Genomic DNA, 27575 nt, shown 5'->3' with positions numbered 1-27575 from the left:
GTGGGGTGTGGAGGTGGTGGGGTGTGGAGGTGGTGTAGTGGTGTGTGGAGGTGTGTAGTGGTGTGTGGAGGTGGTGTAGTGGGGTGTGGAGGTGTTGTAGTGGGGTGTGGAGGTGGTGTAGTGGGGTGTGGAGGGGTGTGGAGGTGGTGTAGTGGTGTGTGGAGGCGTGTGGAGGTGGTGTAGTGGTGTGTGGAGGTGGTGTAGTGGTGTGTGGAGGTGTGTAGTGGTGTGTGGAGGTGGTGTAGTGGTGTGTGGAGGTGGTGTAGTGGGGTGTGGAGGTGGTGTAGTGGTGTGTGGAGGTGTGTGGTGGGGTGTGGAGGTGGTGTAGTGGTGTGTGGAGGTGGTGTAGTGGGGTGTGGAGGTGGTGTAGTGGTGTGTGGAGGTGTGTGGTGGGGTGTGGAGGTGGTGTAGTGGTGTGTGGAGGCGTGTGGAGGTGGTGTAGTGGTGTGTGGAGGCGTGTGGAGGTGTTGTAGTGGGGTGTGGAGGTGGTGTAGTGGGGTGTGGAGGCGTGTGGTGGGGTGTGGAGGTGGTGTAGTGGTGTGTGGAGGTGGTGTAGTGGTGTGTGGAGGTGGTGTAGTGGTGTGTGGAGGTGTGTGGAGGTGGTGTAGTGGTGTGTGGAGGTGTGTAGTGGGGTGTGGAGGTGTGTGGAGGTGGTGTAGTGGTGTGTGGAGGTGTGTAGTGGGGTGTGGAGGTGGTGTAGTGGTGTGTGGAGGTGTGTGGAGGTGGTGTAGTGGTGTGTGGAGGTGTGTAGTGGGGTGTGGAGGTGGTGTAGTGGTGTGTGGAGGTGGTGTAGTGGTGTGTGGAGGCGTGTGGAGGTGGTGTAGTGGTGTGTGGTGGTGGTGTGTGGAGGTGGTGTAGTGTGGAGGTGGTGTAGTGGGGTGTGGTGGTGTGTGGAGGTGGTGTAGTGGGGTGTGGGTGTGGAGGGATAAGATGAGATGAGTTCTGTTCTGATGAGATGAGATCTGTTCAGATGAGATGAAATGAGTGGGGAGCGGACAGATGCATCTCCTGCAGGGACATCTCTCTGGAAAAAATAAATCAATTGGCAAATGTTACACAAACAACGCAGCAATCCAGCAAAAAAAATAAAGACATTGTAAAATAACCAAACACAATATGCAACTAAAAACAAGAAAGATGCAGACATAGAGAGTACACAACAGGAGAAATATAACATGCCATACATACCAAAATGTATGCTAATAGTATTATGCGTGTGTGAACGAATACATGCAGATACATGTATAGTTTACATCAGTAGGACACAACACAGCAAAAATAGCATGTAGCTAACGTTAGCGATTTTGCTAGCAGGCTTGCTAATATGCCAGACAAATACATAGGCAAGCCAATAATTTGGAAACGTACAAAAATGCATACCAATAGTATTAAGCGTGTGTGAAACCATACATACAGATATGTATTTACATAGTTTACATTACGAGCACACAACACAGCTAAAATAGCATGTAGCTAACGTTAGCGAACTTGCTAGCAGGCTTGCTAATATGCCAGACAAATACATAGGCAAGCCAATATTGTGAGAACATACCAAAGTGCATACTAATAGTATTATGCGTGTCTGAAAACATAAATGCAGATATAGATACTTACATGTCATGTCTAGGACACAATCCAGCTGTTCCAATTGTGTCCATAGGCGAACTCCAGGTGTTGTGTTGAATGCGCAAAGCCTGTGCTGGGAATGACTGCTCTGGCGCATGGAAAGCGCACCAGAGAACCTTCGGTTACGCGTGGACCAATCACACCGTAATATTATTCAAAGACAGGCAATGGGCATACCATTGTAAACATGAGAATGAGTACTATTGGATAGAATAGGTGTCAATCAGTTTATAGTAACTGGATTGGAGAAACAGGCATTTTGAATGCGGTCGTCTGTTACAGGAAGTGGTTGGTTTGTGGGCACTAGACATGAAAATGAACGTAGAACAAGGAATAAAATGTACTGTGGCCAATAAAAACTACACAGTTTCGTAGAAGAGATATATGGCTTTGATTATTCAGGTATGTTTTAAAAAAATATATATTTGTCATGGCCATGAGGAGCTCGAGAAGATTGAGATCATATGATATGGGAAATGGAGGCATGTTTTGTGCTGTGATGTGAGTACATAAATAAACCACAATAATATCCTCAGTTAAACTATTCAGTGTCATCATTTAGTTGTTTGGATAGATAACGATTTTTTCATGGCAGAAAACAAGACATTTTGGCAAAGATAGCATGTTTAAATGGACGATTAGTTTGAGGAGGCGTCAGGGGGTGGGGCACAGCAGGGGGCACACCACGTTTTTCTTTTGGTCGTTTTCTAATGACCTGCTGAACACAGGCATTTGATATTACGTGTGCTTCTGGCAGTATTAGTGCTTTTCAGATACAAGTCTTTTTATGGTAAAATGTTTTTTATTTTTGTGGCTACATGCACGTAATTAAGATGTTATCAGCCCGGTCGCGGCCGCGCGACCGCTAGGGGGCGTATCTGAACTAACAAGTTAAAAGGTCAGATATGTCGTCGCAAGTAATGGACCAACTTGTAAATGCCTAAACTGATACTTTAGCGCCCTCTTTTGAGGCAACTTCGGAATCAGTGAACGAAGTAGCCTATCCTATGACTTCGAGTGATGATTAAATAAATGAATGAACGAATGAATAACTATAATTATTATTATTATATTAAACATAATTAATATAGTTATAATAGTTTTTTATTTTTATTATCAATTCGCGCATTCATTTATTTAATTTTTAAAGTAGCCTAGTAATTGAATGTAGTAGCCTAATGTAGTAGTAACAGATCTAGCGGTAGCAGCAGTAGTTGAGGTTGTAGTAGTAGCCTTGTAGTAGTATTCCATTTCTATTTTTTATGTGCTTGTTTCTGGAACATCTTGAGTCAAGACACTATTCAACTATATGTCCTTTTGCAAAATCAAACTCAAGTTCAAAATGTACAAGTTTGTCTACGCTTACGCTGGCTCTCAATAAGGCTAGGCCTAGGCTATTTAAGAAGCTGCCGAACTGTTACCTTACTGTTACCATTACAGCAGCCTGAGACTGATCAAAGGTAGCAGAATGTGTGTGACCCTTGATTTGTTGGCTCCATGAGGAAAGGTCCATTTGGAGAACAATCTATGTAAACATGACAGATTTCTCATTCTTCATAGCCTTATATTGTAGAACTTTACGAAATATGAATTTGAATATACATAGTACATTCATCAATCCATGCAACAGTTTTTAACTTGTCCCCCCTGCCTAACTGCGCTCACTGTTACCCATCCAGACTCCTCCTTTCCTGTGCACGGTACGTGCCCTGCGTCACTGGGCTTCTCTCTCCGTACACCACCAGACACATCCAGAGACCAGGGACATGGCTCCATAGCACTGCACATGGCGTACAGAAGCCATGAACCAAAAAAGAACTCACCAAAAAAACAATAAATGCATCCGTAGCAACCTGATTTGATTAATTTCGGATTTCACTATTCCAAAAATCAACATCAGCATTATTTTGTTTTCCTTTTTTTTTTGCAGTGTTGGGGAAAGCTGCTTGCAACTATCCATATTTTACTAGCTACTTTACGCGTTTAGCAACCGGATCAGTCAGACTTATTTTCTTTTTCAAACAACATGGGTGTGCAAGGGTTCCAAGAGTATATTGAAAAGCACTGTCCGAATGCTGTCGTACCGGTGGAGCTCCAAAAGCTTGCTCGGGGTAGCTTGGTTGGAGGCGGCAGGCAGAGACCGCCTCAAAGTCCGCTCAGGCTTCTAGTTGATGCCGAGAATTGCCTCCACCGGCTTTACGGTGGCTTTTACACCGACTGGGTAAGCGGAGGCCAATGGAACCACATGCTTGGCTACTTGGCAGCCCTCGCCAAGGCCTGCTTTAACGGGAACATAGAGCTCTTGGTTTGTTTCAATGGCGCCCTGGAGAAAGGCCGTCTTCACGAATGGGTCAAGCGACAGGTGAACGAGAGACAGACAGCGCAGCAGATAATCAGCCACGTCCAGAATAAAGGTACCCCACCACCAAAAGTCTGGTTCCTGCCTCCGGTATGCATGGCCCACTGTATCCGACTGGCCCTCCTCAGGTTCCACATTGGGGTAAGTACGAGAATACTTTGCCAGGTTGATGGCCAGGGATGCTTTGAGCTCTCGCCCAAATATTTGGGTTGTTAGCTTAGCCAAATAGCTAGCTCAGCTAATGTTGAGTTGTCACTTTCTACAAATTGCTTGTTAGCGAGCTAACTTTGCTGAAAAAGATGCAAGCGATAGCTAGCTAGCTAATTTAGCAAGCTGGCTACCCAACATAGCGGTTGCTGGTCAGCTCGAGACAGCTAGCAAGCTAACTGTTCCGCAGATAAGTCTGCAGAGAAGCCTGTCAGTGTGAAATGTGAACTGATTATGTGGCCAACACTTCAGTTTCCGACAGCTGATACGACTGCATATGCCTACTATCTTTTTGGAAGCTTGCTTAATGTGTTAAAACACTTACTCATCAAGGTCAGAGGCGTGCTACCAAGCTAAATCTGACATTATCAAACTTGTTAGCTGACTAACGTTAGTTAGCTCAACAACTTGACAGTTGTGAAGCCTGTTGCCATAATACGACCCATTCATCCAAACCGTTAACGTTAGCTAGTAAGTTGGCTAGCTAGGTAACTGACAGCTCATTTAACGCTACACTTACTAGGTTTAAACCTTATCCTACGTCTTTTTTTTTTTTTTTTTTTAACTTAACCAGCTCATCGTGGTGTCTTACATGTGTTTGTACGTCAGCTAACATAAGACAACGGTAACTAACGATGCATATGGGCCCAACTTGCTCAAGATTAACCGGCTGGAAAAGTGATAAGATAGCTAACCAGTCAGTTTCTTGCGAGATGGATAGTGAAACTTAACTTCAGTGATTGATTCAAGTATATCAGCCGAAGATGTCCAGATGTTTGTGAGCTAACGTTCCTTGCAATCCTAAGTAACTTAGTCATTCTCACCTGATGGGTGGACTGAGGCAAGTACCCTAACTGAGTCAGCTCACTGGTTTTTCAGTTCAATATCAAATATCAATTCAGTATCTAAGTAAGTAGACGTTATCTCTTGTAGACAGATTAATGTTGAATAGTACTATGTGATCATTGTAATGGTAGGCCTCTCTTACCCTTGTTTAACATAGAAACGCCATTCTTGCTACAGAAACCAACCGTAACAGATAGACATGAATAAGTGGATTGGATCAGTAATATTTTGCCACAAATTGCACTAGTTAAAAGGAGGCGGTATTAAAGATGTTATTGCTGAACAATAGTCTAAGTAATTGTTTACTTTAGTAACTTAAGTAATTGTTTATATACTATCCAGTGTTTTTAGTCTCTGAGATTTGTAGAACAAGCATGCCATTTTCTTTACACTCTAAGGGTGGTCTGACATTCTCCAAGGGAAATATGAATTTTGCAAATCTGGTCATTTATTTTTACAGCTGCAACTTTTTTTTTGTGTGTGCATGAGTTCACATGTTTTACAATTGTACCAGTTGCCATTACAAATGCAAAAATACCATAATAGCAAAACATAGCGCTGGGTTTCACGTAGACAGAGGAGCAGTTTGTCATACAAACATATTTCCTTGGGTCTGCCCTTCACACCAGCTAGACATAGAGGGTCGCTGAGGAGTTCAGTACCGGCTCTTGGTTGGTCTACTGGAAAGTCCCTCCTTTCCCAGCCTGTAATAGGTTGTTGAGGGAAGGCAGTGTGTGTGAGTCCTCGGGCGGTGTGAGCGCTGCAATTGGCTCTTTGTCGGGATGCTCACGTCACCTCTGTTCTGAAACACAGATGAAGCCAGAAGGGCTAGACTAACTTTTAGAGGCCTTTCTCGAAATGGACGACCCACCATGGGGGAATCGGCTTGTCTCGTGAAATTGAGACAAAGTAGCATCACACTGAACTGTAGGACTGAAATGAGCATTTAGGATTCAGTTTGCTTTCTCAGCTTATGTGCCAGTGACAAATATCCCAAATATTTGTCCTTTCTTCTTCACAAACTGTTTTGCTTTTGTAAATGTAGAATCAGGCAAATGGTGTTTTGCCTTTTGTTGGTATTTTATAAACCTAAGATTGCCTAAAGCTCGTGGTTGTAGCATCTTTCTCTGAATTAAATAATCTTGCCGTCGGTTATCTAATACATCGACAATCTGGCGATTAAACAATATTTTCTCTGGATGACGTAGTCTTCTTTGTAATCATGTCATTAGAATTGAACTTTTCCGTGGCACCTGTTGGCTGACTGATCCTGAGGCCCTCTTTCTGTTGTTTCCTGACGCAGGTTGTCCAGAGCATCGAGGACCATCACCAGGAAGTGATCGCCTTATGCCGAGAGAACGGCTTCCATGGCCTGGTGGCGTACGACTCCGACTACGCCCTCTGCAACATCCCTTACTACTTCAGTGCCCACGCCCTCAAGCTCAGCCGCAATGGCAAAAGCCTCACCACGAGCCAGTACCTGATGCATGAGGTTGCCAAGCAGCTCGATCTGAACCCAAACCGTTTTGTCATTTTTGCTTCGCTCTTAGGTGGGTTTTGCGTCGGTGTGGCCACTCAGACTGATTTATTCATATAAGATTTTACTCTTTTTCTCTAAGTGACAGGGACAATTGTATATGCTTATAAACCACTGTTATTTATATTCTGCTCGTTTCTATGTATTATGAATTTTGCAGTGGCTCACAAAATACTGTGGAATAGCCACAGGGAAGTTCTCAAGATGTAGGTGCTACAAAATGTAATACATCAAGTTGTGTGTGTGAATATTATCACATTCTTAACTTCATCATTACTCTTTTGCAAGATCATTCGGCACAGTCCCTGGGCTCTCTGAGTGCATCATCATCATCATCATAATAATAATAATAATAATAATAATAATGGATGCCTCTGTTTCCGGTTGTTCTTTCCTAGGTAATCACATATTGCCTGATGAAGACTTGGCAGCCTTCCACTGGAGTCTGCTTGGACCAGAACATCCCTTGGCCTCCCTGAAGGTACTGTGCTCTGCCTTGTCTTTTTCTCCCTCTTCAACAGCATTAAGCTGCAGAATGTTGTAGCAAATGGCCTCAAGTTTGTATTAAGGTACAATCATGGAAAGCTTGTTTACATCCTTGTAAGCATGACTGAAATTATATTGTGTCTGTGTCCTTGTTTACTTTTTGTAAAGTATATTCTATAGATATTGCACACGGATGTCAGTACAGAATGCACATATGAATATTTGCATCAGTGTTGACATGACAGTGGCTGTTCTATATCTGCGGCTGTTGAATGCCTCTCTCCTGCTCCGGTTGTACAAAAAAGCAGCGGTGACTAGTTTCCTTGACAACCGCAGTGAAAATGAGGTCTGGCACAGAACTTATCGGCACCGTGCAAAATCATTTCATCATCCGCTCCTCATGGTCTCCCGCTCCCTCTAAAGACACAAAGTGTAATTGGTAAAATCCACTCCATAAAAATAAGAGTGATGATGACATAATCTGTGACCACCTCTACAACCCCCCCATGTCTTGCAGAAGATATTTCAATTGATGTAACAACAGCCAAACAGAAGGATTTCTAGGCCCCCACCCCCAGCAGTGAATTGACCCTTAAAAGTTATATCTGTGTTTTGACAACTAGGTCCAATCTGGTGTTTATTAACCGATCAGGATTTGCATTTGAACCTCATGTCATTGGCTGTACCGATTGAGACCCTTGTAACACCCATCACATTTCTGCGCAGGCATGAGGTTTCACTGGGTAAGAGTGTGATGGGTTGCTTGTTCTGCCTCAGGTACGCGCCCACCAGCTGGTCCTGCCGCCCTGCGACGTGGTGATCAGGGCCGTTGCTGAATACGTCCGCAACATGAATGACGTCAGTGACCTGGAGGCCATCTCGAAAGACATCTTCAAGCACTCGCAGGTAGGTGGATGCTCAAGGTACATTTATTTATTTACTTTTTGAAGAGATGCAGAGGCAGCCTTTGTGTCAAATATTCACGATTGGGTTGCCATGATGAAGAACTTTTTTTGTTTGAGTGTTGGAATAATATAGTTTAACATGTCAGGATAGCTTTCGGAAACAAAATAACATCTGAGCATTTTGAGGTGCAGTGAGTAGTCTGCTATATATCTAGAAGAAAATAAAATAATGGCATTGATTTTGCAAATCTCTGGTGATCTGAAACAGAAACTACCAACCAAAGAGGGCACATGTCACCCCGCTACTCATTGAGCTCCACTGGCTGCCTGTAGCTGCTCGCATCATTTGTAGTTCCACGTTGGTGGAACGAGCTGCCTAGCACTACCAGAGCAGGGGCGTCCCTCTCTACCTTTAAGAAGCTCTTGAAGACCCAACTCTTCAGAGAGCACCTCCCTTCCTAACTTGCACTTCTACTAGTACTTAACTGGCACTTACAGCAGTTACATTCCTGCACTTTTTCTATTTCTTATGTAAAATAGTATTTATTGTTACACTAGGTCTCTATTGCTCGTAGCTTGACTGTTCTCTCCCTTGTACGTCGCTTTGGACAAAAGCGTCTGCTAAATGACTAAATGTAAATGTGAAGCAAAGGATAATGATCTTCACATTTTGTAGATCTTAACAAAGCAAAATAACGTTCCGTTTGTGAATTTTGAAGACTTTAATTTATGGATTATCTGAATCATAAAAAATGCTCAGGAGGACCATGGGTAGGGTCCCCCGGATAGCTGTGTTGGTGTCATTTGTCGTCGTCGTCTTTGTAGAATTTCTCTTTGTGATATCGCCTCTTGTCCTATTCATGTGAGGTGGTGATGTTTGATTGCCCTCACTCTTCGTTTACATGTCTGATACAGCAGCTGGGAAGGCATCCGGCCCTGATATACCAGAGCCGGGCCAGATTAGGGCCAGATTAGGGCCGGAGCCGTGCCGCAGCCTGTGTTTTATTACGGCCTCTCTTGTGTTCCAGTCCAGAACCGATGACAAAGTGATCCGTTTCAAGAAGGCTGTGGAGTACTACTCGACTGCCAGCAAGCCTCCTCACTTCTCTCCTTATTTAGGTAAGGAAGCCCCAGATTACTGCTTTTATGCTTGACTTAACTGAGCCTGGAAATCATCATTGTGAATTGTGACACACTAGGTAAATGCGAGAAGTTCAAATGTAGGTCAAGTGATTTTATCATGTTATTACATTTAGTGCTTCTCAAGTAAAGAAAATGTCTCTCTTATCTCTAACTCCAAAAACCATTAACCTATTGCATAGTTAATGTATCTATTTAAAGCACATTGAAGTTTACTCTTTTCTCTCCACTGTCTAATTTTTCCGCCTCTGCCCGGTATTCCGTCCTACACCACTTCCTGTCGTAGGACGAGTGCTGAGAGGCAGGGTTTGTTCACGAGTTGGGACAGACCGGCGTGGAGGAGCTCGCAGTAATGTGAGAAATTTCCCTCTCGCCACAGACCTTGTGTGCACTCTGGAATGGCTACTATGCCCTGTGCATACAGATAGGATCCTTAAGAAAAGGCGCCTCTCGTGTAGTGACTGCCTAGAGGGGAGTTGGGGGGGTAGTGAAAAGAAAAAGACAGAGAGAGAAAAAAAAAAGCACTTCCTTCAGCCCACCCCCTGAAAGAAGTGAGGGGCATAGATTCAGAGGAGGCTCATTCCTTAAAGAGGCTGAGTTGGAAGAATGTGTGTGTGCTCAGCTTGGGCCTGTGAATTTTCCTGTGGCCTGTAGTCTGAGTCAGGACTTTTTCACGGCGAACTTGTTGTGGTGGAGCGGATCAATCATCCCTCAATGTTGACTCCCTGGGTTCCATGGGCCAACTTGGAAGAAACCGCTCAAACATTCAAGAGAGTTAAAAAGCGGGATCTGAGCAGACTTTTTGTTTTATAAAGAAATCATGTTTTAACAGTTCAAGGTGTGAAATCTGTTTTCTTCATTTACTTTGGATCGTTCCAGGCATATGTAGGCTTGTTAATGTGCTCAAGCATAGCAATTATGCCTGCCCCTGCCTACACACATCCAAACGGGCCTCACGATCATCTTTCTCCCCACAGATTATTGACATTGTAGCCCACAAGCTTGTTTGACCAGAGTGAAGTGCAATGAGTTCATGAGCAAGCAGCTGCTGCCTACTTGTGTCCCGTTCATCTGTACAGATAAACACGTTTCCTCACTGCATTTGACATAAAACGCATTTTTTTCAAGGCCTGAATATATGTACCTTAAATATGCTTTACAGTTAAAGTTTACATTTGAACTCTGCATGTCCAATGATACTCAATGAAGAGTACTTTGTAATGAACAAGAACTCACAAATTAGTCCTTAACAGTCGAAGATCGCATCCTCAGCGGTAGAACCTCTTCAGGGTGGTGTCTCTGTCGCTGAGTAGAAGTGGAGAGGTGTGGTGGCTGGCCTATTGACAGTCCTTTGTGCCTGTGTCCTCTTTCCCCCTGCAGCCAGACCAAACCAGATCGGAGTGCCTGCTGCAGTGCCACAATACGCACCTCCACCTCCACCAACGCTCAACATTCCACAGGCCCCCGTTCCCATCAAAGCTGGGGTGAGTGACCGTCACCTAACGTTACGGCCCACACCTGGCCAGAGCCTTTTCTACACCTGCCCCGTCACACTTGGGCGGTGGCCAGGACTGGATGAAGCAGTCCAGCGCTCGTGCTTCTCACTTATAGCTGAGGGGTTTTAAATTATTAAATTATTAAAATTCTGATGTTTTTGGAGCTGTGTGTTGTGATTGTTGATGTGTCCAATGTCCTTTGTCTGAAGAGAAAACAGCCCTTGAATATGTATGTTTCTTAGAGTTTGTTTGTGTAGGAGCACAGTGATGGGTAGACTGAAACAAAAGAAGTATGCTTTTGAGTGCGGCCCTTTCTTTTTATCAAAAAATGTGTCTAGTCAAGGCCTTTGAAGATTAAACATTACTTCCTGGATGCACATCCACGGACTGGATGGTTGATTAATTGTGTACTGTGTACTGTTAGTGACATATCAAAAACAGAGGAAGGACTGTCCAAATCCTTGCTAATGATCGCTTAACTAGTTGATTTATAGGATGACTGGTTAGGTGGTTCTGATGGTTTGCACTTTTCTCATTTATCCTGGTGCCACTGCTCTGTTCATTGGTGCAGGATCATCCAGCACGGTCTAAGGTGTGATGGCTGAGGCCAAATGCAATGACATTTTTCAATGAAAGTATTGTAATGCAATAGTGGTAGGGTGAATTGCTGGTTGACGTCCTGGTTGGTTCTGTCTCTGGTTCAGGTCCAGCATGCCTTCTCCACTCCGCTGGCCGAGCCCGGTTCTGCTGCTGTGGACGGGAAGGGCCTACCAGCTCAGAACAGCTTCGGCAACATTCCTCACGAAGCGAAGCAGCACACACCGCTGTATGAGAGGTCGTCTCCCATCAATCCCGGCCACACTGGCAGCGCGGGGAGTGGCAGCCCCAACCACGCCGACCCGGCGTTCTTCAACACCTCCTCCACCTCCTCATCCTCAGAGAATGAGGAGTCGATCGGCAACACTGCCAAGTGAGATCCCAGCTTACATATTTGCACCAGTCATGCTTATTGGTAACCTATTGGGAACCAAGGATTCAGCTAATTGTAATGTATTCTCCTCCAACTCAGTGCATTTTAAAGAGGACCTATTACGCTCATTTTCAATGTTCATCATTTTATTTTTGGGGTCTACTAGAAAAGATTAACATGCTTCAATGTTTCAAAAACACATTATTTTTCTCATACTGTACATCTCTATTCATCCTCTGTCTGATATGTTAGAGCTCTTGCGTCTTTACGCTCCCCCTCCTGATGTGCCTAGTGTGCTCTGATTGGTCAGCTAGGCAAATTGTGTTATGAGATTGCATCATCTTGTAACAAAGGAAAAGGGCTGGAATTCCCCCTGTTTCAGGCAGCTGAGAAAAGTGGTTGTTGTGGGAGAGAGTAACTCCCTCTGGCATGTAACTTTACAGACCGTTTACATGCACAAAAGGCTATATAACACACTAAAGGAAAAGGAAAAACAGGAAAAGCACAATGGGTCCTCTTTAATGTGTTATTCTGCCCCAACTAAACATGGTGATCTGAATCTGTAGCTGTCTACTGTTTGCAAATATACGAGTTTGTGATGTAATTTTATGTGCCATGGTACAGTTAGACCAAAATGGCCAACATTGATAGATGATGTGAATATGTCAAGTTATGCTGAGTCCAGGGTCCAGACAGCACAATCCCATTTCTGTCTCAGAAAAGTGGATATTGCTGGCCCGCTGCGGCCATTGTTACCCTGACCTATACAAACTGGATAGTCTAAGTGGCTACAAAAGTGCCCGGAGAATCTGAGAAGTTCACACATAATAACTGCACTGTCTGCTATGACACGGAGATGACTTAGACAGGGCCTTGCATTCAGCTCAACAAATGACCTTGCTGGGTGTGTGCACTATGTGTGCTTTCTGTCAATAATTTGCCACTAATGTGCAGGGGTATGTCTTCATTCCACAGTCATGTAAATGACCATAAAGGATGGGAAAAACAAGGAAATCAGACGGACAACATGCCAGAAGGAGACCTCGGGGATCAAATAAAAGTAAGACTCAGAACAGACGGGCCACCATGTGCCATGGGTATGAGTGAGATCTGTCGGTCAGGAAACTTGGGAGGAATACCAGATCACATGAGTGTATGAGTTGAGAAGCATTGATGTGTGGACGTAGTATGAAGCACCTTCGGTTGTTTTCATCAGCTGATTTAGCCCCCATAGTAGCTCAGTGGTGTTGAGAAGTAGGCTGTAGAAATTGTGTTCAAAAAGAGTTTGCATTTCCCTGGTCTTCATGTTAGTCAAGCACAACTGGCACAGAAGCATGAAAGTGTCGTTATACATGCTGATTTTCTGGCCTTTAGGAGGGCCAAATATCCCTGGAAAACCAGGTCTGTTCTCAGAAGGATGGTTGTAAAGTGGTGTAAGTAGAGACACCATGAAGACAGCACAGAGGCTGCTGCTCTGGATAGTGTTATTCCCTTAAGACACGCTCCTGAATAAAGCCTTCTGATCGAGGAACACGCTGTCAGTCAGGAGGGTCCTCACTTTCCACTGAAGCTGAACCTTCTTGGAACACACACGAGCGCACGCACGCTCACTCACACACTCACACACACGCGCACGCACTCATACACACACACACACACACACACACACACACACTCACTCCAACAAACAGTAGAAGATAATTGGTTTTGTCCAGTTCCTACACATCAACAGAACTTAAAAGGAACAGAAACTACTCAAACTCCTGCTCTCCATAGGAGTTTTGTCATCATATCATATTATATCCATCTTTGCACCTCCACTTTCTCAAGCATGTTTTTTTTCTCTCCACTTAGCAGAAGCACACCTGGCCTTGTTTAATCACCTGGTTGGGAAAATTGTTTATTGAATCAGATAAACATGAATGAACATGGATCATAGCCCTGCGGGCCATTTACTCTGGAAACCCCATATATATAATGTATGAGCGAGAGATACAGATAGATATGTATTATATGTGAGGGTGTGTATATCCTTATGAGAGTCAAACGGCATTCCTATATGCCTGTTTAAGACATCAAAAACCCCTGTTATGTAATGTTGACAAGTCACATATAGACAGCTACGTGTGTATTTGTGTCCTATTGTGATGAAACGGCAGCTTCTCCTCATTTCCTATCTTGTGCTCTTCCCCCAGACTGACCCCTGTGTGACTTCCCCTGTGAGCCCAGGGCTGGACGTGGTCGTCCCGCACTGCGTCAACTCCTCCATCCCGTCGCTGCTCTCGATGCCAACCAGGAACCACATGGACATCACTACGCCCCCCTTACCCTTGGTGGCCCCCGAGGTGCTGCGTGTGGCCGAGCACAGGCACAAGAAGGGCCTCATGTACCCCTACATCTACCATGTCCTCACAAAGGTCAGAGGTCACTGTGCCATCATGTCACTATTGCAAATTGCATAGGCAAGGGAAGGAAAGTGTATTTACTCAGCAATTCCCACACATTGGGTAATTCAAAGTGTGTTACAAATGAGCAACCCATTTAGCCATACAGGTACTCATAAGGGCCTAAAGCCTCTGATATTCTATGTCCACAGTTAGGTGTGATAACTGTATATGTCCTTTAAGGTCCAACTTTATAGATTTCCACACCCATAGACATACTGTACATGTATCTACACTCTCATCACAAAAGTCATCATAGCAAGTCCTCAGTGAGGGTAGATGCTTATACATGCACCACATACTTATAAAGGTCCGGTATTCCATACCCCTAAAAGGGGGTTAGAGACGCATGCATCTCCAATATCCACACAAGGGTAACCTACACCATGTCTTTCACTAGCTTAATAGCCATACACGCATCACATCCTTTTGAAGGTTTTGATGACGCAAACATCTTCTATGTCCTCATTAATCTTAAGTACACATAGATGTACTCTGTGGTTACAAAGGTCAGATCTCCCTCCCTACACCTGCTGTGTCCTTGTTAGATTTACACACTCATACATCTGTCATGTGCTCATTATGTTTAGGTACTGTTAGGCTACTGTTTCATCACTGCTGTTTGTGCCATTATGCAGCTCTGGCCAGTTTGTGTCTGTTAATGACACTCTTGAGGTTCAAGGGTAGGAGGAGGAGAAGAGAGAAAAGCACGTGTCTTCCCCAGTTCCCTGACTTGTCCCTGTAGTGCTGCAGGAGCTAAATATACCAGTCAGCCATAAATCGGCCACTACAATATAGATTTGGTCCCGTTTTTTTGTTTTTTTTTCACTTTCTTTTTCCCTTTACTTAAAAAATACTATGAATGTTTTTTGGCCGCTGACTATTTTGGGAGACTCTTTACTCTACTGTAGAGATCCTCTGAAACCAAATCTTCAGAGATGATGCATACTGTATGTTGATGAGTGTTGTATTTAGCCTCTTTTTTTGCTTCATGTTTTCATTGAAAGGCTGAAAGGAGATTGTTCTTTGTTGTTAAACCTTTTTTTGTGTTCTCTTATAGACATCTACTTTACTTGTGGTAAAATGTCTCCATATTTTCATTTTGTAGTGTGAGCTAGAGTTGATATTTCATGCCTGTGTGCTTTAAACATGATTGTAGCACAGGCTTCTCTCGAAGCCGGGACATGACGAGGAAGTGGTGCCCTTTGGGATGGGTTTGTTTATTTAGTGTTTACAGCTCACTAATCAAACAAAATGGAGCTCATCCTCTGCATTGTTCTCTGATGCAAATGAGAGGTCAACTCTCTCCTTCTGACAGAGTTCCTGTTGCATTTATTTTTACTTTCCCAGTTAACAAGCTATGTTTTGTTTGCAGTTAAAGCTGTCTACATATTATTAGTGAGAGAGAATCCGTCAGTATTGTACATCGCCTAATCAGCTAATAGGGGGGTTACTAGTCACAATCCAAACTGTGATGTAACTACACAAGACACTAGGCGTATATGTACTGCACTCCAAAAGCTACACAGCGTGTAGTCACTCTGAACTCAGCTAAACTGGAGGCTTACAGTTAAAAAGATTAGGCTGTTTAATACCAAAACTACAGTATGGACATCGCTCTCATTGTGCAAGCGTTCAAGGAGTAAAGTTTGTATTACTTGGAGCGACATGTAAGAAAATCATAATGCATACATCGGCCAACTTTCTGCAAAACCCTTAAAACTACATGCCACAAATCAGTGGTAATTCTTCATTAATGCCAGAAGGCAGCGCTCTATCTGAAGGATGAACTCATTAAAATTCTACTTGTTGAAGAATTCTTCCATATTCATTCATCTCCTTCCCATTTCCTCATCTATCAAGCAGTGTTACTCTTTTAAACGTTTATTCCATATTTTAAACGTTTATTCCACATCATTCCATGCCCAATTGTCAAGAAAAATGTCTTGAATTCCTAAACTTGTAATAGGCAGCTTTCTCCCTGCCAACAGTGAAGTTAAAAGCCATATAAAAAGAACATTTTACTCTGAAAATGATTGCCATAAATTACTTATTTATTTTAGTTGAGAACGTATCTGGTTATTGTTGTGTACTGTGTGTGTGAATTATATCACTTGAGACAATGAAGAAGGGTTGCTAGTCTGAAACATATATATAAAGTACTGTTTTAAACCTCATTGTGTACGGAGTGCTTTCCTTTTGAATCAGTTGAACTGAGCTTGTTTTATTTGTAAATCCAATGCAGGTCGCACTACCTTTCTGTTTCAGTATGGCTGCATGTATTCTGTCCGGAGATGTAGAATTTGTGGTTTATATGGTATAGCATTCACAATTACGAGTGTCGTCAGTTGTGTTGTCTGGTGCATAATATAATGGCACAGTGGATTTTTCTGTTCCGCATCCTTGCACGTTAGTATTAGTAGGAATGTGGAAATGCCTCTGTGTGGTTTAGGTCCTGTCAGGTGATTGAGTTAACCCACTGATGTGTGCGTGGGGGTCTTTTCTTTATGTCTGCAATCCCAGTCCCCTCAGCCCCAATTGTGTGGTGTTAACACTGTCGCTGTCTGTGTGTTTGACGGCCTCTGCCTTGCAGGGAGAGATAAAGATATCAGTGAGCATTGAGGACGAGGCAAACAAAGAGCTGCCGTCCGCGGTGCAGCTGTTCAGGCCGATTCGTCAATATGTTTACGGAGTTCTCTTCAGCCTGGCCGAGGCCAAGAAGAAGGCAGAGAGACTCGCCGTCAGGAGAAACCGCCTCCCTGAATGTGAGTGACACTCCCCAGGCACACATACGACTAGCACACACAGGAGCAGGTGCACTGTAAGCATCGTGTCCCTTGAGGTTGCTTCAACAGTTATAGCGTTAAAAGCAAAACATGATTGTTTTGTTAAACGTCTAGTTCCAGAGCTGTATGTATAAAGATAACTAATGTTTTGTGTTATACCTTGAACATAAATGTTGAGGATCTTTGAAAACCACATTGTAAATCAGTGACCACACCCTTCCCATTGTGTCAACAAGAAGAATTTGTCTTCCCACAGTTACGCCTAGATACATAAAAGTCGAAGTTTTGTCAGATCACATTTGCCAGATTATGTGAGTCATGCCGTTTTTCATACCCGGAGGTAAATGGTGCAGTCCAGGATTCTCCATTAATACACTTGTCAAATTCAGCTCAAGGAGCTCCTCACGGACTCCACTGTTTGTGCACAGTCCCAGCTCTGTAAACAGGAAATAAACATAGTGGCTTGAACCGAGCCATAGACAATTCCAGCCAATCAACACATCAGGTGCACGGAAGAGGAGTGGGTTATTTGATTGGCTGTTGACCTGAATTATCTATCTAACCTTTCTCCAGAATCACGGACCTCGCCTTTAACTGTCCCCTCTGGTGGTGTGTGTTGTTTCACAGACCTGCCAGTGATTATAAAGGAGTGGGCGGCCTACAAGGGCAAATCTCCGCACACCCCGGAGCTGGTGGAGGCGCTGCCGTTCCGGGAGTGGACCTGCCCTAACTTGAAGAAGCTGTGGCTGGGCAAGGCCGTGGAGGACAAGAACCGCCGCATGCGTGCCTTCCTGGCCTGCATGCGCTCCGACACGCCCGCCATGCTCAACCCTGCCAACGTGCCCACGCCACTCCTGGTGCTCTGCTGCGTGTTACGGTGAGTGTGCCAACACCAGGGGCACCTGCCCAGCACCCCCCCCCCCCCACCCCCCTCGTGGTCCCCCAGTTTCTCCTGTCCTTCGTTGGCTAACGCAGCACTGCACATTATACCACATACCACTGTCGGCCATGTTGGAGCTCTCTCCTTCACTACAGCATGACAATGTTGGCCATATTGGATGTCCACCGTGCTTAAAATGCACCGAGACCACCACATTTGTATTTTACATTTTACATTTTTAAGGAGAAATGGTAGAAAATGGGACGAGTTGCAGACTTGAACTGCAAAAAATAGAATATACATGGTTGAATAAAAATCAGTTCATGTGTTTCTGTAATATTTTTTTTTTACTCCTTTGTGTTTTGCTTCAGGTTTATGTTACAATGGCCAGGAGTAAGACTTTTACGTCGTAACGAACTAGACGCTTTTCTAGCCCAAGCACTTTCTCCTAAACTTTATGAACCTGACCAGCTGCAGGAACTGAAGGTGATTCTGTAGGGACTGTTGTATGAGGAGTGTGTCGTGAATATCTCTTAACTCACAGTGCACAGCAAAAGCTCAAAATTGGGTCTGTAGGCCTGTGTTCTTCACTAGTTAAACGTTTGGGCAAACTGAGAGGGATCCTGCAGAATGAATCTCGGATGTAGTGTGAATTTAGGTTGCAGTGTTTCACTGGACACTCCTCATATGGATATGGCATATAAGATAATGTGCTTAAATGAAACAAGCCCTAATGCGTTATCCAAGCATGGGTTCCCTAAAGAGCTGGCTTTGCAGGGAAAAGATAAATCTTGCATATGTTTGTGGGTGACACAAATGCGAGGAGCGTGTGTTGTTTTTTTTTGGTTATTCATTTTCGTGTGTGTGGATGGTTTACCGTTATCAACGTCAGCAGGTTGAATGTGCCAACAAAAGCTCTCTTAAGGCCTTGCCTGCCTGTTTTTTTTTTTGATCGATCCCAAAATTCGTTTGCTTAGAAAATAAACAAAAAAAAGATAAGCAAACGACAACGCACCACTGTGTAAGCCATCCACATGAGCTGTGCGCTTTTTGTGTGTCCTTAGCAGTGTTGCCGTCTTGCTTTTGTGTGGCTCTTGTCGAAGCGTGACCGCTTCTGTCGCTTCTGCTGGCTTACTGTAGGCTGCTTGCTCTGTGCTGCCCGGCTGGCTAGGATATGGTGATGTGGGTCGTGGGCTATGGGGGGGGGGGACTGGATGTGGTTCTGTATGGGTTGGGCTAGGGGGGAGGGAAAGAAGGGTGATGTTGCTCGTGCTTGCTGTATGCTTTGCGTTTGCTTGACTGCTGATTTTAGGGAGGGGGTGGGGGTCGGGGGTGCAAGTGTTTGTCCTGGGATGGGGAGGCGTGTGTTAGTGACTGAGGTGATAGAATGGCTTTTTTGGAAGGTGTAGGGAGGGGAGGGTGGGGGCGTCGCGTCGTGTCCTCACAGAGACACCTGGCCCTTTAGCGCTTGTGTGTGTGCCCCCCCCCCCCCCCCACTACAGATCGACAACCTGGACCCGCGCGGAGTGCAGCTGGCGGCGCTCTTCATGAGCGGCGTGGACATGGCGCTGTTCGCCAACGACGTGTGCGGACAGCCCATCCCCTGGGAACACTGCTGCCCCTGGATGTACTTCGATGGCAAGCTGCTCCAGAGCAAACTGATCAGGGCTAACCGGGACAAGGCCCCACTCATCGACCTCTGTGATGGTCAGGTATGGTCCCTCTACGGGCCTAGCCTGCCTTGCCCACCTCAGTGGTATCTCTGGAGCATTTATTTAAAAAAATCAAGTTGTAATAACTATACTACTTACACCAAAGGTTAAATGTCACCTTACAGTAACAGTAACAAGCCGGTCCCTATGGTGCCAGAAGTTGCCGACCTCTGTGGCAGTTGTTTAAAAATAAAGCTTGTAATCATTAGTTATACTACCCAAGTTAATGTACACTTACAATATCAAGAAGTGCATCATCATAAGTCTGGAGTACAGCCTTGTGCAGAAATTGGATTATATACACACTAGATAGACGGGAAGAGTGCCATGTTTCCCTTTGTCCTACATTTTGTATTTGATATTGAAAACTTGAGTTATGGGAACCAGATACTTTAGATCTTTAATGGATAAGTGGAGTTATCCAAACATTTTGACTGGTTAAAACCCAGCTGTCCCTCATGGGGGTGTGTTTGTGTTTGTGTGTGTGTGTGTGTGTGTGTGTTTTTGTGTGTGTGTGTGTGTGTGTGTGTGTTTTTGTGTGTGTGTTTGTGTGTTTGTGTGCGCATGCACGTGCAGACTGAACTTGTGGCTAAGGTGGAGAAGATGCGCCAGAGTATCCTGGAGGGACTGAACTTCTCCCGGCCGCTGCACCCCGTGCCCTTTCCCCCACCGCCACTACCGCCGCACGGCATGCCTTTCTACCCCCCTCCCAACGGCAACTTCTACCCCCCGCCACCCATGCCACCCCCTCCGGGCAGGGGCAGATGTGTGCCTGGTAAGAGCCCTAGTATGTTCACATAGTCTAGTCTTAGTCTAGTCTTTGACCAGTACTGTTACAAAATGTTTTAGCTGCTCAGGAAGTTGGTCGAGGTTCTCTGCATAGAAATGTTTGAATGAAATGATTAAGCTTTTTAAAGAACCCATGCAGACCCTTTATTTGCGATGGCCCTGGTTTAATTATTTTGCCATTCCCTCATACATACGTTTAAGGTAGTGTTGTTTGATGGCTGATGTGCTTGAACACGACGTTGCTTTGTTCCAAAAATAGTTCTGAATATATGGTCAAGGGTAAAGGTTCTCAGTTGCACACGAGGCCACCCTGCCATGTATATATATATATATCTGTCACTGCTCTAAGCACTTCTCTTGGAAGTGTCCGTGTTGTCATGACACTACTGTAATTGATGAGCAGGCGTTGTGCTCAGCCAGGTATGCAGGTGCAGGTGGGGAATGTGCTAAATATTAGCATTCTAAGCCATCCACAATTCTTAAGCACTTTGAGCTGCATTATTTTGCATGAAAGGTGCTATATAAATAAAGTTTATTTTTATTATTTTCTTCGTAAGGCCAAAGTGTAAACTGCATTTTGTTTTTCTGTTTTGGAGCAAAGCCCAAGTGTGACTCTAGCCACAGGGGGCTACAAGCGGAAATGAGTTGCTTAATGCTGTTGCCCAATTACGTTTAGCCTTGGGCGAGTAAATAAACACAATGCATAATTAATCCCCCAACAAAAAAGGCCTTAATATCCAGGACCTTGTCAGTCCTTTTGGGGAATGAGACCAAAAGTTCAAAAACTGTGGGGAAAAACAAAATGGTGCTTTTAAAATCGCAGGCAAAAGCCACCACCACATAATTCAATTCAGTTTTCAATTTCATTGATTTCTATAGCGCTATTAAGAATTGACATTGTCTCAAAGTGCTTTACTGAGCCCAAAGCCTAAACCCCCTAGAGCGAGCACAAGGTGACCGTGGCAACGACCTTTAACTCCAAACTCCTTAGTTCTGAGGCATACTCTGTTGTTTACCCCTGGCTGCCATTTTGACATGACTCTGCTCCTTGGCCTGCTAGGCTTTCAGACCATGTCCTCACAAGGTGGCAAACTGGAGATCGCTGGCACGGTCGTGGGCCACTGGGCTGGCAGTCGCCGTGGACGCGGACGCGGAGGCGCCATCCCCATCCAGGTGGTGTCGGTCGGGGGACCAAACAGAGGGTGAGTCACTCACTGGCACTGCCATGGAGCAGTGACATTGGCATCCCAGCCCTCTAGCAAAACAATTCAGGGGCTGGGCAGAAAAAAAAACACAATTTCTTGTTTTTGCATTTGGTTGTTTGTGCCACAGCAATATTAATTTATGTTAATATTTTACCTTTTTTAATATTGAGTGGGTAAACTCCCATTTTATTAAAAGTCCCTTTGATGTTTAAGTACTGCACTGATATTTTCAATATGTCCTCGTCAAAAGTGATCTACCCAATTAACAATTCTGTTTGATCCCATCATCATCTCTCTGCTGAACTTTTAAGAGTCTCTTAACTGCTGTGGCTATAATGAATCTTGACCTTTACTTATGGTTAAGCTAAAAAAAAAAAAAAAAGCTAGAAATAGTTCAGTTCATCATAAGGTGGCAATCAGCTGTGATAATTGCATGTCACGTCTTGTATGTTTTTCTTCCCCACAGTCGACCCAGAGGAGTTATCTCCACTCCGGTGATTCGGACCTTTGGTCGAGGAACCAAATTCCTAGGCAGAGGTTTCAAGAGTCCGGGATCATATCAGGTGGGTCACTGGCATTGCTCAACGATCAGGTCCACTTATACTACATGCTATATCTTTAGCTCATTTAACACACTGAGGAAGACCAGAACCACACAAGTACTGCTGTGTTATAAGGCATGTCAAAAGAATAGCCTTCATGAATGCTGTCCGGGTCGTCGTAATAGCTTCTGGATTCAGCACAATCTGGCTAATTTTTGTAATGAGGGGAGATGACCCCCTTCTTCGCCATTGGATTCTTCCTCATTTTTATCGTTAGCTGCAATAGATATTCCTCTTGTGACAACATGTAGTTACTGCATGTGAATGTGATCCTGTTTAATTAACCCTGAGAGTTAGATGTCAGACAGAAGCTTGTGTTTCAGTTGTGTCTGTCTGGTGAACGCTGTAATCCCTTGTTGCTTTTGTTTCTCCTCTCCATCCAAACAATAATGGATACTCTCATGTAGACAGATGTGTCTTACACATCTGGAAACATCAGATTGTGCAATTAATTTGAAAGATGTAAACAAAGCTTTGTGAAGGTGGATGTGCAAGTAGGGTTGGTAATTCAAATAGGAGAGGCACAGTTGTGCTAGGGTCAAGTTGGGGGCATATTTTTGAAACAAAGCCTTTGGGTGTAGCCCTGTCGGTCTTAGATTTCACCACCATGCACTTTCAGAATTTCAACAAGCTGTCTTCATGTATGTGCTCTTAACCCGAAGTGACAATTGATCTGGCCTCACAAGCCTACAAAGCTGGCTCAACAGGAGGCATGTGTTATCATTCTGCATTAAATTGTTGTTTCTTAACCTTTTTTTTTCTTCCAAAAAAAACTTGGTGATAAAAACGTATTTCCGTATAAAGGCATTGCATATCGCTCACATCAATCCATCAACTCCCCATGTGTAATTATATAGTCAGCTGGACAGAAAATAAAAAAGGCATCAAGTTGTGACACTACTTGTGCTATACCTGATGAGTTCTATTATTTGGAAACACACAGCTATAGCACTGCTGCCAAACGGCTTTCGCACTTATTGTCAGCCATGTGTCTATTGTCCTCAAGTAACCCCCCGCGATTGATTTGGCACCACTTCATCTTGCAGGTTTTTGGAAACAGAAGATGATTTATGAGAAGCATTTATCTCCTCAGCGGTAATGCTAGGCTCAAGTGGTGTTTAAGTGTTAGGACTAAACACTTGTCTTTCTGCAGGACATTGGATTTTTATCTTTGTAGTTAACGTCTTGTGGTATTGTTTTATGGATGAAGTACACTGTCAAGGTACATTTTCGAAGTCTTCAATGGCATACGAGGGAGCTATAACCTAGATAGCAGCAATTAGACTGCGGGACAGATACAAACTTTATTTGCCAATAAGTTACCTTTTAATACATTCCGTTTATTATTGCTTTGCACACAATCCTATCCTCAAGCAAACAATGCGTTTAACAACGTTTCCCTACTGATTCGCAGTTATCTGATCAGTATGCACTACATTGTAATTTCACAGTTTGTAGACTTATCTTTAAATATTTTACAGTCTTGGGGAAACAAGCGACAAAAGGGGACTATCTAGAATCTGTAGGTGTTTCTTCAACAGAAGCCTTGAAGGCTCTTAATTAAACCTCTTTCTCGGTCTTTGACCAGTACCATTACAATTTTTTTAACTGCTCGGGATGTTGCTCGAGGTTTCTCTGCATAGAAATGTTTGAATTAAATGATTAAGCTTTTTAAAGAACCCATGAAGACCCTTTACTTGTGACGGCCCTGGTTTCATTCTTTTGCCATTCTCTTTCATGCATGCATTTAATGCAGTAAAAAGCCTACAACAGAGTAACAACACCCATAGAATATTGGTGAGCTCTGTGTATTTTTGCATTCAGAAATAAATCACCCGTAGGTCTAGAAACATTTATATTTTTAGATGACACAATCTGTGAACTGCACCTTTATCTGTCTGCTTGTTGTTTGTAATGTAGGTTTCTTGTCCGTCATCTCTCTAACTAATAGAGCACTCTATGCATATTAATTCTTTGTGTCAGTTGTGTAGAATATCGGTAAGCTCAGTTGACAGAATTACATCATCATTATTGTTGGACTAAGAAACAATTTTGACAACGCTGACTGCTAATGGCTAGCAGCATCTTTAACAGTTTGCCTGTCCTCTCTCTGGCCACCAGAGCAAGCCTGTGTACATCTCCTCTTCAGTGAGTGACACCGCGGCCAAGGAGCGCAAGAAGCCCAGCAAGATCGAGGAGACCAAGTCGACGGCGTTGGAGCTGTCGCCAGAGAGCCCGGCAGCCGAAAACGGCCTGGAGGTGCGGGACGGGCTTGAGCAGCTCAACGGTAAACCGGACGACGGCAGTAACAACGAGCCAGTGTCCGGTCCAGCCGAAAGTGCCTTCAGTAATGACTCTAAGATGTGCAATACTAATCCTCACTTAAATGCACTAAACACAGACAGCGAGGGCCACAGAGACGACTCTCTGGGCCCCGCCGTCTTAAAAACAGAAGAGTAAAGAAAAACAAACCTATTTTTATAGAGAGGGTGAAGGAATAGAGGAGGAACCGGAGTTAGGTTAGGAATACCTGGAAGGATGGAAAGCCTGCAGTTGGTATACATTTATTTTTTTCCTCTCAAAAAGCAAGGAAATAAAACAAAACGGAACGTGAGGACAAAAATTGAAAAATGAAATCCCTCTCTCACTGTCAACTAGTGAAAACAAGAGCTACGATGACTTTTCTTGGTTTAGTAACAAATGACAAAATCTACCTGGTCTGTAGGAAATACAACCAGTAACATGGAGTAGAGGCGTGCACTCCCAACTCACTGATATCTACATGTCTCCAACTGGTTAGATGGACGTGTTACCTTTTAATTTCTATTATTTCTCTTGATTAACTGAAGCCGAAAAATGTGGCAGTCTATAGGACATAGTTTGAGAGACTCTTCCAGTACTTGGCACCATATATATTTGCCATTGTAATTGATTTTGTGTTTTCACAGTAAATGCTTTTCTTTTTGACAAGACAAACTCACAAATGAAAAGACAGAAACGGAACCACATTTCTTACATCGGTCATCATTGTGGGTTTTAATTGTTTTTGAAAAAACAAACGTGCAGAATGTTTTTAAAATTTTAAGTAAATGTAGGTTAAATACAGCAGCTTAAGTTCATATGAATTCATGGTCATAACTTTTAGGTCTATAAGTAACATGTCAAGAAACGTTTTTTCTCAACAAAAAAAATGTATTCACAAGGAGATGCAAATGATCGATTTAAAAAGATTATTAAAAAAAAAAAACACATAGGTTTTTATTTTGTGTGTGTCGGAACTCTCCATGCATCTGTGATCAATGATCAACGTGGTTTCTTGAATCGGATGTAGAACCTTAGTACTACTGTTTCAGCTGAAATTCCTGCATGGTTCCCAATTTTAAAAAAGTGTGTAGTTATGCATGTTTGTCCTTTTTCTTCCATCTCTACAAGTACTGTGCCCATTCGCAAAATTTAAAAGGCAGATAATCAGTAATAGTCCTATCAAAGGTGTTAACTGTTTAGTCCGTAACTGATTTGCTCTAACCTCACATTTTTGTGGGTTTTTGACCTCTGTTGCATTTAATCAAAACAAAAAAAGTTACAAAAAGTTTATCTAGCCACTTTTAATATTGTTAACCCTGGTGTACTCATAACTGTATACATTATTGTTCTCTGTTGCTGTTTTCTGCATTCATATTAGCACATCTCTCTGGGAAAAAAGTAATAAAAACCTATCAAAAAAAGCTTTGATCTTAAAAGACCCCCCTCTCTCTTTCGTAGCTGGAATCGAGTTGGCAAGACGCTTGATCCTCCCATTCAGAGTATAGCATAAGCGAGTAAACCTGTAATCATTTTCGATGTTTACTTTTAGTGTTTTTGAAGAGAAAAAAAATCTTCTTGTACTTCTAAACAAGAATCATTACTTAACTTTTCTCCATCTAATCCTCCTGATGCTTTTCATTGCACATTAGTGGTCAGAAATATGGTGTACTTCCCAGTCCCCAGCCCGCAAGACTAAATAGGTTACCTTGATGTAAGTTGATGGGAGTTTCTTCCTAACTCATGGATTGTACAAGAATGAACTACTGTTGGGTTTGAGTGATTGTTGATGGATTGTGGTGTGGTGTATTTGAAGGAAATTGAATGCAACTTACAATGCTTAATAAAAGTCTTTATTCTTTTAGAATAATCACGTTTAATTGTTTTTATTTCTGAGACATTTGTGCTTTGACAGTGGTGGGATATCTAAACATGAAGATTTGTATTTTCTTATGCAACTAGTCATTTAGACTCACTGAATTTCCTCACTGGAATAGCGCCCTCACTCTACACTACAGTATGCCTACACGAAGTTCATGAACTGAAAGCTGCCTGTGACGTATACATTTGAAAGGATTGAGTCTGCCACCTACTGGAAGATTAGGCACTTTTGTCCACCCAAGCTTTTAAACCCTAGAACGCATTTGGGTTGGGCTCGGCTCGTAGGCTAACACTTGGGAAAGAATAAATAGACCAATCTAACGGTACTTGGCCATCAATTGAATAGAATGTAACAATGAGGTGCATATAAACAATTGATGGGCTTAATTATGTTAGTCTGTGCAAAAATTGAATATCAGATAAAAATGTAATATTTCATTAAAAAATGTCACACAGTCATTACAATTGATTAAATATACACTAAATACGATGCGCATGTCCATATGCTTATATATCCATTAGTCTAAGTACATATGCCGCAAATTCCAAATATTTTTTTAATTAACTTTAAAAGAAAAGAACATTTTATCGAATATTATCCACTATTATTTACTTAAATGCTCTTGTTAAAAAATCGTATACCTCTTGGAATGGTGTGTTTAAAGTGTCACGCATCCATATGGCAAATGATGTCACGCAGATAACATTAAACGCGGCTTCAGATCGCCGCGATTCTTTACTATTAAAGCATGCTAAAGCCTCGGCGTCGACCGCGGAGTTCCCCAGTGGTGACATTTTCGTTTCTCCATCGTCCCGGGATACCCTGCGAAACAGCTGCAGTGTTAATGAGATTCATTCATCTGATTTGAGAGGGTGAATTTCGTCTTACAAGCTGACGTAACAATATTACAATGAAAGGATACATTTTCTTACGGTTTATGAAAGTCTCGTTACTGTGCAGTCACCAGGGGGCATGCATAGAATAATGCACTTTAGGAAATTCAACAACATCGGCATTTCGTCAACATCGTGATTTGGATGCAACCACGGATTTAGAATGATCTTGGATGTGAATATATGTCCAGCGGAACAGCGAGCTTTCTGAAGATCTTCATATTGCTATTTTGTTGCAGGAGGGTTCCTGCTGCCCCCGTCTCTCCGGCGTTGTTGTGAATTGATCTAACATGGCGACTGTACCAGTATATTGCATCTGCAGATTACCTTACGACGTAACCCAGTTTATGATCGAATGTGATGCTTGTAAGGATTGGTTCCACGGCAGGTAAATACATGAATACATTGTCTCGTTATCTGTTATTTTGCACGATAGTGATTGAAGGGCATTACTCGTTTTTTGACTGTGTATGTTGCACATTCACTCGCTGTATTTGTATTGCCAGAAG

The 27575-nt window shown here is 43.3% G+C and overlaps 2 protein-coding genes and 1 long non-coding RNA gene across 5 annotated transcripts in view; 2 read left to right on the top strand and 1 right to left on the bottom strand.

Moving 5' to 3' along the window:
* Positions 1-3172: 3172 nt before the first annotated feature.
* Positions 3173-26161, top strand: LOC105909888 (constitutive coactivator of PPAR-gamma-like protein 1 homolog). Its single transcript, XM_012838555.3, has 17 exons — positions 3173-4126; positions 6342-6588; positions 6974-7056; positions 7839-7967; positions 8995-9085; positions 10487-10590; positions 11307-11572; positions 12548-12632; positions 13768-13989; positions 16610-16781; positions 17430-17679; positions 18054-18168; positions 19185-19394; positions 19971-20169; positions 21244-21385; positions 21855-21951; positions 24112-26161. Exons 1-17 carry the CDS (start codon positions 3653-3655, stop codon positions 24448-24450), a joined length of 3225 nt encoding a protein of 1074 aa, XP_012694009.1. The 5' UTR covers positions 3173-3652; the 3' UTR covers positions 24451-26161.
* On the bottom strand, positions 26123-27246 carry LOC116220506. Its single transcript, XR_004163702.2, has 2 exons — positions 27106-27246; positions 26123-26995 (listed from the first exon to the last, which is right to left on the bottom strand). It is a non-coding gene; the product is annotated as an uncharacterized LOC116220506 (long non-coding RNA).
* Positions 26934-27575, top strand: part of phf2 (PHD finger protein 2) — a 31007-nt gene continuing 30365 nt past the window's right edge. For 2 of the 3 annotated variants that reach the window (XM_031567617.2, XM_012838553.3), the window contains exon 1: positions 26934-27454. In XM_031567617.2, the coding sequence (XP_031423477.1) occupies positions 27357-27454 (98 nt within the window). In that variant the 5' untranslated portion in view covers positions 26934-27356. The remainder of the gene's footprint in view (positions 27455-27575) is intronic. The other variant, XM_012838554.3, reaches the window with a different exon arrangement.

Source organism: Clupea harengus, chromosome 5 (assembly GCF_900700415.2).
Source record: "Clupea harengus chromosome 5, Ch_v2.0.2, whole genome shotgun sequence".
Classification (NCBI taxonomy): Eukaryota; Metazoa; Chordata; class Actinopteri; order Clupeiformes; family Clupeidae; genus Clupea; species Clupea harengus.
This window is presented reverse-complemented; position numbering and strand designations above follow the sequence as displayed.